The following is a 13049-nucleotide window of genomic DNA, read 5'->3' as shown; positions in this document are numbered from 1 at the left end:
ACATAATAAAATCAGTCATGATAAATCTTGTTATAATCTTATCAATGTACAGCTTTAAAACATCAACCTTTCATAATATTACCATGCACCAATAAACATACATGATCAACATGGAACAATTTTATAAATATGAAGATCTTATTTGAATCGTTTTGATCAAATTTTGACTATAACAAAAACAACATTTCAAATTAAGGTAAAGATCACACGTTCTGCTACTTAATTTTGATTATGACGTTAGTGCAAGTATGATGTGGATTAAATGATCCTCTTTCAAGCTATATAGCTAGCTAAGTAGAGCTAATAGAGTATAGGACTACTACTACTACTACTATCATTGTCACTATTATCCTTGGTTCCTTTTGCCTCTAGCCTACATATTCACAAATACTACTCTACGTCTTATTACAAACTCACACTCTTGCTGTCATTCATCTCTTAAATTTCAGTCTTAGATATTTGTGCATTGCGTGTTCATCAACATCAATTCCTTCTTAGCTTTCTGATTTATTATTCCTCATTTTCCCCTTTTACTTCCCACCTTTTTTTCCCCTCTGTTTCCTTGTTTTTACTGTCATCTTTACTCCATTGCTTGTATTTTAAGGTTTCCTCTCTTCTTCTCCTTCTTCATAAATACCCTTACTTTGAATTCATGAGTTTCATCAATATGGGTAGGTTTGTGTTGATTAATCACATTTATTATTAGAAGATTGATGGGTTTGTGTATTATGCTTATGATTTTAATTATTAATTTCAAGTAGTGATCAAACAAATGTTTTAAAACCTTAACACTATAGTACTACTACATACGGAGTAGTATATACTATATACACTAACCTAACCTTAACAAATACGAAGTGTATAGTAATTCCCTTCATGCGGTGTTTTAATATTCCTTGTTTTCCTTACGTTTTTATATATATATATATATATATATATATATATATATATATATATATATATATATATATATATATATATATATATATATATATATATATATATATATATAGTTCAAATTAGATAAGTTTTGAAAAAATTACTCCCTCCGTGTTTTAATAAGTGTTACAATAATGACTTTTTACCATTCACATAATGGTTTTGACTTAATTATTTTATTAATTTAATAAAACAAATGTTACGGTATAATATATTGTTGGATTCGTCGTAATATATACTTTCATAATATGAAATTTCCTTATTATTTAACTAACATATAATTAGATAAATTAATGGTAAAACTTGTGTCTCGACATTCATGTTTGGTTAAACTGTAACACTTACAAAGACACAAAAGAAGTGTATAAAGGTTTTTTTTTTAGGGCTATTATTCAGGTTAATTTTAAATTATACAGACTAAAACCCTGTTCTTTTGAGCTTCTGGGCAGAGTAGAGCAGAGCAGATTGAAGCAGAACAAAGCCGAACCGAGCCGAGCAGCGTAGATTTCACTATTATTATTATTATTACTATTATTATTATTATTATCACTATCACTATCACTATTATTATTATTATTACTATTATTATTATTATTATTACTATTACTACTACTACTACTACTACTACTACTACTACTACTACTACTATTAATACTAGATGAAGCCCGTGTGATGCACGGTTTGTTAGTATTTTTTAAAAAATATTTTTCATATTTATGCGATTAAAATTGTTATGATATTAGTTTTAAAATATTAGATAGAATTCTTAATCTCAAAAGATAATATTTTGCATATAATTAATTTAAACTTTAAAATCTCATTCGTCAATTTTGCTTACGTGTCATTTGAATTATTTAATTGTAAAAGAAATTAATAATCTCTTATTTAATTGGCTACAACTTAAATTTATAATCCTACATGGCGCACTAAGAAAATTAAATCCGACGTGGCTCTCTAAAAACTCGGGGAAAAACTCCCCTTTATATATATATATTAGATTATCGCATTATTATTATAATCATTAAATATTATTATTAAATATTAATTATTATTAAATATTATTTAATTATTATTATTATTAAAAATTAATAATTAGTATTATCTTTAAATATTAATTTTTATTATAAAAAATCAATTATTATAATAATTATTATTACTAATAATAATATTATTAATAATAAGTATTATAATTATTAAATATTAATTATTGTTATTAATATTATAATTATTAAATATTAATTATTTATTATTATTAATATTATTAAATATTTATTATTATTATTGTTATTATTATTATTATAATTCAATATTAATTATTATTATAATTATTAAATATTAATTTTTAATAAATATTATTATTATTAAGTATTATTTATTATTATTATTAAATATTAATTATTAATATTATTATTATTATTAAATATTAATTATTAATTATTATTATTATAATAATTTAATATTAATTATTGTTATTATTAAATATTAATTATTATTATAATAATTCAATATTAAGTATTATTTTTAAGCAGAGTAGAGGAGATCAGATTTCAGCAGAGCAGAGCAGCACAACTCTAAAGAACGGGGCCTAATTAAAATAAGACTTGTATAAATTAATTACACAAGTTTAAATAAATTCATATAAATTATAGTTGTTCGAACTTTAATGCATGCTATCCTCCACTTCTCAAACTAGAGAAAATTTAAAATAAGCTCCATACTAGTGTCAAACAAAAATCACATGTGAGAGTAATTTCTTAGGAAAAAATTTTGATGTAGAAAGAGTAATTTTTTTTTTTTTTTTTTTTGAATAAATGTAGAAAGAGTAATTTATAATAATAAGAGTCATATCATAATCAATTTCCTTTTATGGTTAAAAATAAATTGGAAGAAAAGGTTGTGAAGTAGAGTGATAAAAAGTGAAACTTAATTTGACACAAGTAGAACCTAGCTCTGACTGAAACTGAGAAAGAAGTCCCCCGCTATCTTAGGCAAAATCCAGACCAATTTCCAAGCTGCTTTATTTTTGTCTTTACTCTTTTTTTCTGACTCCCATTATCTATTGCAACTCGTCAACCTTACGTACTCCAATACCATAATCACAATTTTTCTAATGTCAGATTTTTTATTTTATTTAATTTTTTTTTTATTTTGGATTGCAACTTTGTAATACGAAATTACTCTATTACTCATGTTTTGAGTATATACATTACACATATTTTGAGTTGGGCTTGGATCGGATAAGCACAAGGAGGTGGAGGACCAATCAAGCACAACAACAACAAAAAAATCTAATCAGCTAGGGGCTAGGGCATGAGAGTTACACAAGTGGGTATATTAGGCCGTGCATGAACATCATTTTTAAAAGTTGACATGGTTTTAACACGAGCATAATGGGTTGGCTTGCATGTCGGTAAACTTGTTGGTAATTAGTTTATTACCAATGATATAAAAAATACTAGAAGGACTGTTAGGACGACACAATGACATATGATCAAGCTATACATACATGAGCTCCTTTTTTTTTTTTTTTTTTTTTTTTTGGCATAAAGTCAACATGACATGAATTATCTTAACTCATTTTAAACTCAAATTACATAAGTTTAAGATATGCTGACACGATAGTAGGCTGCACAACCTGACCTATGCCCAACTTTGTACACACTTCATCCAATTTTTTTTTTTTTTAAACGTAATACCTCTTAACATTCAATTTAACACAGAGTTAAAAAAGGTAAATACACTTATGCCTTCCCTCATATCAATGTCTAAGTGATTTTTCTCCTATCCATAAATATTATAACAATAATTATTTTAGGAAATTTTACAAATATTGCAATTTTTATTTTAAGGTAAAATTAGAAATAATAATCCCAACTTTCATCAATTTTGCTACAATAATCCCAACTTTGGATTATTCTGAAATAATCCGAAATTTAGAGGTTCCTCTTTTTCTTCAATCCCAAAAACCGGTACCGGTTGAATGCGTTAATTTTTTTTAAGTGACACGTGTCACAATTGAACTGGCTAAAACAATTTATAAAAAAATAAAAAATAAATGAATATAAATAAATAAAACCCAACCATACCCCAAAATCCCAGCCACTAGCCAACCCCAAAAACCACCAGCCAGCCCCCCGCAAAACCACCAGCCAACCCCAAAAACCACCGGTTTAACCCTAAACGACGGCGCTAATTCCCCTTCTCGTGCGCCGGTTTCCCCTTCCCCACTCGTCATTTCTCCTTTTCCCCCAATCTCCTCCGCTCAAATCGCCGCTTAAATCCATCTCTTCCACTCCCGAAAACCCCCCAAAACTCCTCCCCACCGTAAAAAACCCTAGCCTCTTAGCGTTTCGGGGTGGTGGGAAGAACAATTGGGTGTTTTTGGCAGTGGGGAGGGGTTTCGTTGGTGAATTGGGGTTTCGGGGTGGTGGATTCGGGGGGAATGGGGGGTGTTTCGGGGAGGGAGGAAGACGGCGACGGTGGAGGTTGTTTCACACGGCTGCCCAGCGACAAAGGGGCGGAAGGCTGACAGTGAGGTGGTGGTTAGGGTGGCCGGTGGGGGAAGGGGAGGCTGACTGGTGGTTGGTGATGTTTGGGTTTTTTATTTTATTTTTTTTATTTTTAATGGACCAATCAGGGCTTGACACGTGTCAAGTGACCTGATATTATAGGTCATTGACTTTTGTTGACCGGTTTGGGATTGAACAAAAAGAGGAACCCTCAAAGTTCAGATTATTCCATAATAATCCAAAATTGGGATTATTATATCAAAATTGATGAAAGTTGGGATTATTATTTCTAATTTTTCCTTATTTTAATTTGTATATGCCTTATTCATTCTCTATATCACATGGGTTTACGTTTTTATTTCTCTCCATCTATCTCATGTTAAAATTCATGCTTACATTGTTACATCCCTTGTTGAAATATAAGAGGAAAGGAGGAAGTTACTAAACAATGCGAGTAATTAATTTATCGATTTATCTTTTTAGATTATTTTTTTGAACTACATGTACAAAAAAAAGTGTTGTGATTAAAAAACAGAGGAAATAAAGGTAATAATTAAATAATATTGAGGTTTTCCCCCGTACTTGACGAAGTTATCTGGCAGTTGATCTGTTCTGCAAGCTAAGTTCACTGACACTCTCATCATTCCCATCCAATTTTCTATTTTCATGTTTTTTCTGAATTTTTAACCCTTTTCCTCCGTTCCTCCTGTTTTTGGTATTTTTTTTACCCCCCATCTAAACTCGAGTCTAATGCATGCAACTATGCATCTTTTTTTTTTTTTTTTTTTTTTTTTTTTTTTTTTTTTTTTTTTTTCCTAATTATTGAAAGAATTGACTTTATTTTGTGTGTTTGAGTAAAGGTGTAAGACGTCAAAATTAATTCCATTGGACAGAATAGGAAAGTACTTCTACCAAGCTGAGCCTAGGACTTTATTTACACTCCGTACGTGTTCACATAAAAATTAAAAAACAAATATTTTGAGTAGAGTTTCATGGAACTCTTTTTTCTTTCTCATTTGTACGTTCTACTACAATAGTTAAGTTGTATAGAATATGAATGTTTGATTTTAATTTGTATTTCATTAGTAAATGATAAGCTCCAATTTCACAGTAGAGTTGTGTTCATCTTGTATAGGCCGGATTTTGCCCAGCGTATCATAGTATTATAAATTGATCATTATAAATCACGATTTACTCTCTCCGTCCCTTATCTACATGCCTATTTCTAATATTTATTACCCACATGATAAAGAGAAATCGGCATGTAAATAAAAGACGGAGGGAGTACAACATTATACCATAGAATTTTCATAATTTTCTAGTTCTCTACTTCTCTCAAATAAAGTCTTAACAATGCATGCAGTTCTTGAGTCATCATTTATACGTAGTATATATAAGCCTATGGTACTAAAGTTAATTGTAATTGGTTACCCATTTTCTTATCTATCATGAGTATAATTGTTCAAATCGGTTTGCTCAATTGTACGAAGGAGCAAGTTGGTTTTGCTCACTTGCACTAATAAATAAATTTAAAATTAAAAAAAAATAAATGTTTTGCTCTTTTACGGAGTTTTACCCATGACTTGCATGCACTTGATAAATTTGACCGTTTTATGCAAGTTAAGGGAAATGAGAGAAATAAATTAACTCATTTTTTGTAAACAAACAACATTAATTTGCTTATTTTTTTGCATATGAACGAGTACAATAATTAACATAAGTAATAACCAAAGGAAGAACATAAGTACTCCATTAAATACTACATACGTACAAAACAATTGAAAGTTGTTAATTATATGGACAATTATCAACAAAGGACTACGACAATAAATATCAATGAAGTTGTGAACAATGACACGAGATTAAACTCGTATACATCATTTACTTTTTGTGACTCTAAATTTACAATACATATTTTCTACTGTAGAGTAGTAAAACAAATTAAAAATACCTAAGATCCATAAAATTATAATGCAAACCTCATGATTAATTAAGTTGAGAACGACATCCAAGCAGAAGAAGAGAAGTGAGAAACTCATGTTGGAGTAAGAGAGCACGTGCAAAGCTCATGACTAATATAGCTAGCTTGCACGTGCCCTGCTTCTCCAGCACGAGCCACTCACTCATAGGAGTCATAGCTCACTAAAGCTAAGCTATTTGTGAATTGTTGTGATATCTTCCTTGGTTTTATTACTTCCTCACTACCCGACCTATTTATATACAAAAGTGGATGAGAGGAGTGTATGTGTTAAATGGATGGAGTCTTGGAATAGCCAATCTTTTAATGCAATATGTGCATATATATAATAATACTCCCTCCGTCTCATTATATAGTTTTTGTTTTTCTATTTTGAAGATTTAAAATGTTGTTTCTATTTCTATTTTTGGATAATATGTAAATACCATTATATCCTCACTTTTTTAACTTCATTCATTATACATCTTAAATTACCCTTGAATTTTGCACATGCCTTGTACTTTTTTCACTTTTTCTCTCTAACTTTTGTCTATAATTGTACTTTTCACTTTTATTAATGTATTTCATCCATTTTCTCTTCCTATTTCTTATATATACCATGGAAAAACGCAAACAAGAAGTATATTATGAGACGGAGGGAGTATTTGCTTTTCTTTGCACTTTGCATATAGTTTTATGTAGGTGAATACAAATAAAGAGTAAATAAAAGAAAGCTAAGGGTGGGCAAATGTGAGACCTAACTCGAGAAAAAAAGAAAGTATAGAATAAATTCATAAAAAGAAAAAGGAGCAAATAAATGTGAATTGAAAAAAAAAATTAATGAGCAAGTAACGACAAATTATATGTAATATGGAGTAATTATAAGTTCTCTATTTGATTTTGCATCCAAAATAAAGTTCTCTATTTAATTTTGATATAACAATCTCATTTAACTTTTGCACATGTGCCTAAAAATCAGAATAAAAATTTTGTTAGACTTCACTTGATTAATAATGAATATATACACTTTGTATAAAAAATATGCATAATATTTTTGAATTAAATGAGATTTTTACTTAGGAACACAATGAGTAATATAACTAAAGTTATTGTTTGTTACTCGTATTTACGGGGTATGTACTTAGTAACCAAGGAGTATAAAAATTGGTTTGCATGGATTTAAAATATAAAAATTGGTTTGTATGAATTTAAAAGTTGGGTTAATGTCTTTCAGAAAAAGAAAAAAAAGGTTGGGTTAATTAATGATGTAGCTTAGGTTTGCATGACTACTATAGAGGATATGATTTTTGAGTGTGTTACATAAATAGCGTGGTAAACACTCATAAACTTCAACTTTAGATGCCAAAGATAGATTGGGTTAGACAAGGAGTGTGAGTGTCAATTCAAATGTCCCAAAATTATCACATTTTTAAGCTTTGCTTGCACTCCGCGTGACTCAAGTCACCGCTAGATTTGACTCCATTTTTTGTCAGCTTCGTACGTGTGCATTGTGCCTGCCCTATACCCTACCCTACCCTTTTCTTATTCATCTTTAACGGTTCTACTTCTACCCTGCTACTAGGAATTTTTTTTATTATTAGAAAATACTACGTATGTTTACGCTTTAGAAGTTTAGATGAACAAATCTAAATGTGTTAAAGGACCAATTCAAACCAAAAGCATAAGCTGATGGTTGAGGTATAGGAATATATTTTATATTCTATCACGCTCCCTCATATGAGAGCCCGTATGGGCTAGAAGTGTGGATGCAGTATGAACCCTCTTTATACCCAGCACTTTTCACCTGAAAGTGGGGGTGGATAAATTCGAACCCGTGACCTTTGTGTCACGCTGGCTCTGATACCATGTTAAAGGACCAACTCAACCAAAAGTTTAACCTGATGATTGAGGTCCAGCAATATATTTTATACTCTATCAAAATAAAAGGCTTTATTATGGTTACACAAATTTGTAACAAGTTTAATTTTATACACTAATGTAATGCATAAAAAATTCAAGTTTACTTGTTTGTATAATAATTTACGAAGGAGTTACAACGGAGATAGAACTATGTGAATGTAAAAACTATCAGATGTAATGCATAGGTAAGTGGAAATTGCTTTTGTCTCCATATTGAAAGGATTATAGAGTTTTACAAAGTATTGTATTATTTTATATATGAGGTAAAACTATTTTATAAATATTACAAGTCGAAGAGAATGAGAAAGCTAAATTACTGTAACCAACTAGCCATCACAAATTCACAATTCACAAAAATGAGTTAAAAGGACGATGGGATTGCTTTCACAATCTAGTTATTAAGGTGGACTAGGTGGTGGAAGTATTACTTAGTTCATGGAATCATGGGTAAAGAAATAGTTTTGATTTATTATTTTGTTCATTGGACAAATTCATGCATTACCTTATTTCATTTCTTCAACTTTTACTCTAAGATTTATCAATTATTTACTCAATTTTCTTACTTAATTCACTTCTTTCTAACACTCACCTATTGTTCATTATTTTCTCAAGTTGTGAATTTGCACTATACATAGTAGAAGAAAAACTACTTCATACTCTTGTATGTTTGGTGTTGTCCATCATGATTATTTATTAATTCAAATGAAAATAACATTTAATAGTTACATGCTCACATAACATATATGTTATTTATTTGATTCGCCTTGATATGTTGCTTTGCAGTATTATTTAAATTTACTTTTTTTGTTTAAATTTATCTATTTAAAATTATAATACTCCGTATTTCGTATATGTTTAAATGTGTGCGTTAAAAAATGTAAAGAAAGTTAAATAATAAGATAAACAAAAGCTACAATGTCATAACTATTAGAAAATGAAGAAAATATTATTACTTTTTTAAGTTTTAACAAATGTTTTATGCAATATTTGATATACGAGTAAATGGATAAAAAGCCATTAATATCTTGTAGCAATATAATGATGCATGGAATTTGATGTTGGAAGGGGCCGGAATGTTGCGTGTGAAAGCAAAGATTATGATGATGTAGGAGGAGGTGGTATTATTGATGTCCAAGAAATTTGTGCTTCTTTTAGGCAAGGCAAGGTTAGTCCCTTGTCCCTAGGTAGATTTGATTTCTCATATTTGGTTCAAGTGTTGTTTGACAATTAATTGCCTAATGTTTTATTGTAGTATCTTGGGAAGGTCTTAAGAAATACAATATGAGCGTAAAGCGTTTAATTCATTTTGCATTTTTTGACACTCCAAAGAAAGGCCTCCTTGGTTGCTCGGTGTAAGGTCTTTTAACTTCATTGTTAAGGAAGTGCTTGTGATTATGTGAATCAAATAGCCATTTTAATCGGGTGTGCATGAATAGTAAGTGATGTGTCACCATGCAATTAGTTTGACAAAAGCAAAACATTTCAATTTTCTTCATTTTTAACCGGTTCATGTGGGCTTTTGCTTCACAAATAAAGAGTTTGAGAATCCAAAACTTATCTTAAAACTATATAAAGTTAGAGATAAGTTTTCTTAAAATTAAAATAAATAAATAAATAAATAAAAAGTTAGAGATAAGTTTATCCCTTAAACTCACCTCCAAACTCCTATTATTTTTACTTTTGGTATATATAACAACTTTTATTTAAGAGCCAAATCGAAGCTTCAATTTATAAAGTTATTTAACACAATGAACAAGTATTAGTTTGCTAATTTTGCTTGTTATGAATTAAGTTGATGATTGATGAATATTCATGGACTAAATTACTACCTCTACAAATTATAAATGAGACATACAATAAAGAAACATAGGGAAGTCTCCACCAAAAAAAAAAAAAAAAAGAAACATAGGGAAGTATGAAAATTTCATCAAGAATAACAATGTAAAATAGCTAATTTAAACCTTTTTATATATGAACAAAACTATTAAACAAGTACAAATTTTCATATGTGATTGGTTACACAGTGGGGCCAGTCACTATTGGGGTTATTTCATTAGTGTTATAGGGGTAGCTTGATCAGTGTTACAGATGTTACTTCATCAGTGTTATAAGAGTTACTCGATCAGTGTTATAGAAGTTACTTTAATATTTTATAAGCGGTCACATGTAGAACGAGACCTTAATCATTTCATAACGATCTTAAAAAAAAAAAATCAATTCGGAGCAAGCCCTTTACACAAAGATTATGGAGAAATTATTACATACACCTGGGTGTACCGTACACCCATAAGTATTTGTTTTTATTTTAATAATTGTTTTCAGATAAAGAGCAAAAACTAACCTTAGGTTAGTTGGGTGTATATAACAAATTCTAAAGATTTATGGGTTACAATGAATTGTTTTGACATATCTTCCAAGCCCAAAACAAAGATAGGCCCAGTCAGCCTTATAACCCACTCGGTTTCTCTCTCGCAGTTTCACCACTCACCCTTTTCTCCGCCCTGCCGCCGGTTTCCCTCGCCGTCGCAATCGTTTCAATCGACTTTCTGCTGCTCATCTTCATCTTCTGGTATTGACTTTGTCTCTCTTCCTACTTTCTTAACCTGCAATCGCTATTAGTTTCATATCAATTTTGTTCGATTGTTAACTTCATTATGATTTCGTATAGAAATTCAGTAATTTTGGAGAAGGGATTTACCGATATAGATGATGAAGAAATGCAATTTCTAGCTTTACTGTGATGTGATTACGTCAATAATTTGTTTCTGTATTATTTTAATTCAAGATGTTCTTCATGTTTGGGAATTGATGTGCTCGACTTGATTATTTTAGCATACTGTAATTATTGTACGAAATTTTGCAATGAATTGCAAATTTGATTTGGACATGCTTAATTTGGGCAAGTGCAGTGCCAAAGCTGCTAATGTATATTCATTTGTTACTAGGAAGTACTTGAATTTTATTTAATTACATTAGGAAGTACTTGAATTTTTGATGTTGTTTTGAGTCGAGTCGAGTTGCACCAAAATTGTATTGGTAATTTGGTATTACCCCTTAGGCTACTGTAACTTGTATTGGTAGTATGCTGGTATAAGTTTGCTCTTTGATGCAACAGAAAAGAACATATTGATCAATATGGTTTTTGTTAACTGATTTGGCTGGACAATTGCTGTTCTGGGTTCTTAGGGTTTTGGTTGTTTGAACATGGGCTGATTTCATGAATATACTTTTACATGAGAGGTTTTTGAGGTTATGGTTGAAATATTATTATACAAACTTGTTGATTTAGGCTCAAAGTAAATTGATGGTTTACTTGAAAGAATCAGAATTTGAGCTATGATTGTTTATTTAGAGTGGTCATCCATGATATTTATGGGAAATCTTGTTGTAATTTGGAGGGGTTTAATGCTTTGTTATTTCCTGTATGACCCCCACAATAATCGCTACAATCAATCTTCAAAATTTGGTTAGTTGATGTGAAGACTGATAAAAATTTGGATCATATACCAATAGTGTATTTTGCAATTTATGTATATCAGGTACAATCTGAAGTATGTTTTTTTGGTTTGGATAGCCAATCAATGCTCCAGTCCCTAATGCAGCTAGGTATATGTCTGCCATGAAATTTCTTTTGTGTCTTGATCTGAAATTGCAACATCAGGTTTAGCCTTTTAGGTGATACTTAGTAGTTAGTACACTGTGATGTTGAAAGTCGAGGCTTGATGAGGTTACGAGTTCTTCATTTTGTTTCTCTATGACTCTTAGCTGTTCGAATGTTGATTCAGAGAGAAATTTGTCATCTTCATTGAATGTCATATCCTTTTTTGAACCCCAAAAAAGTTTATTGAATGTAAAACTCATATTGGTAATGGGTAGCAAAATTTATTGCAGGACAAGATGGTGATCCCACCACCAGTCAGAGCTCCAAGAATCACAGAATTTCTGAAGCCATATGTGCTAAAAATGCACTTCACAAACAAATTTGTTCATGCTCAAGTCATCCACTCTCCAACAGCCACAGTAGCTGCTTCTGCAAGCTCACAGGAAAAGGCCTTGAGACCAACCATGGGAATCACACGAGATGTGGCAGCTGCTGCTAAAATTGGGAAGATTCTTGGCGAGCGCTTGCTTGTTAAGAACATTCCTGCTGTTTCAATCTTCTTGAAGAGAGAACAGAAGTATCATGGTAAGATCAAAGCAGTGGTTGATAATATGAGAGAAGCCGGTGTGAAATTACTATAAATTGAAGCAGAAGAACTTTAGTTATAATATTAGGTTTGATATAATGTCTAAAGCTGTTTTTCAATTGTGATGATGGAAAAGAACATCTTAATCCCCAGTAATGAATTGTAGGAATCTGATTCGAGCATACTTTCCCTCTTTCAGATATTGTGGGTGAAATTTGAAATGCAGTTGTGCATTGGCTTATGTATTGTGTATTCATTGGCGAGTTTAAACTTTCTAGCCTGTTTCTTTTTATTGAATAAGAAAAAGTATGAAACTTTGTGGAACTAGCTCATTGATTTTGCTAACTAGGGGTATTTAAAGATATGGAGTACATCGCTATTGCCAATTCAACCATTTGCAAGGGGAAGTAGGGATATAAAATAAAAATTCTTCCATTTCGTGCTATCATTGTGCAGGTCCATATACGGCGTGCTGGTCTAGAATCATCTACCTTTTTTTTTTTTTCTTTTTTCAAAACCAATAGTGGTTTTGTAGTT

At 30.5% G+C, this 13049-nt stretch overlaps 1 protein-coding gene across 2 annotated transcripts; it reads left to right on the top strand.

The window, feature by feature from the left end:
* The first annotated feature begins 10739 nt into the window (after positions 1 to 10739).
* On the top strand, positions 10740 to 12839 carry LOC145576178 (uncharacterized). Of its 2 annotated transcripts, none has more exons than XM_081633958.1 (2): positions 10740 to 10894; positions 12217 to 12839. In XM_081633958.1, the coding sequence occupies exon 2, from the start codon at positions 12223 to 12225 to the stop codon at positions 12565 to 12567; it is 345 nt and encodes a 114-aa protein (XP_081490084.1). In that variant the 5' UTR covers positions 10740 to 10894; positions 12217 to 12222; the 3' UTR covers positions 12568 to 12839. The 2 variants fall into 2 exon arrangements, with proteins under 2 accessions (XP_081490084.1, XP_081490085.1); XM_081633959.1 differs by having other exon boundaries at positions 12202 to 12839.
* The last annotated feature ends 210 nt before the right edge of the window (positions 12840 to 13049 follow it).

The sequence above is a fragment of the Chenopodium album genome, chromosome 13 (genome assembly GCF_948465745.1).
Source record: "Chenopodium album chromosome 13, dcCheAlbu1.1, whole genome shotgun sequence".
NCBI classification, from domain to species: Eukaryota; Viridiplantae; Streptophyta; class Magnoliopsida; order Caryophyllales; family Amaranthaceae; genus Chenopodium; species Chenopodium album.
This window is presented reverse-complemented; position numbering and strand designations above follow the sequence as displayed.

Coding starts and splice junctions, on each gene's coding strand:
- LOC145576178 (XM_081633958.1), top strand. CDS start 12,223: ATGGTGATCCCACCACCAGTCAGAGCTCCAAGAATCACAGAATTTCTG.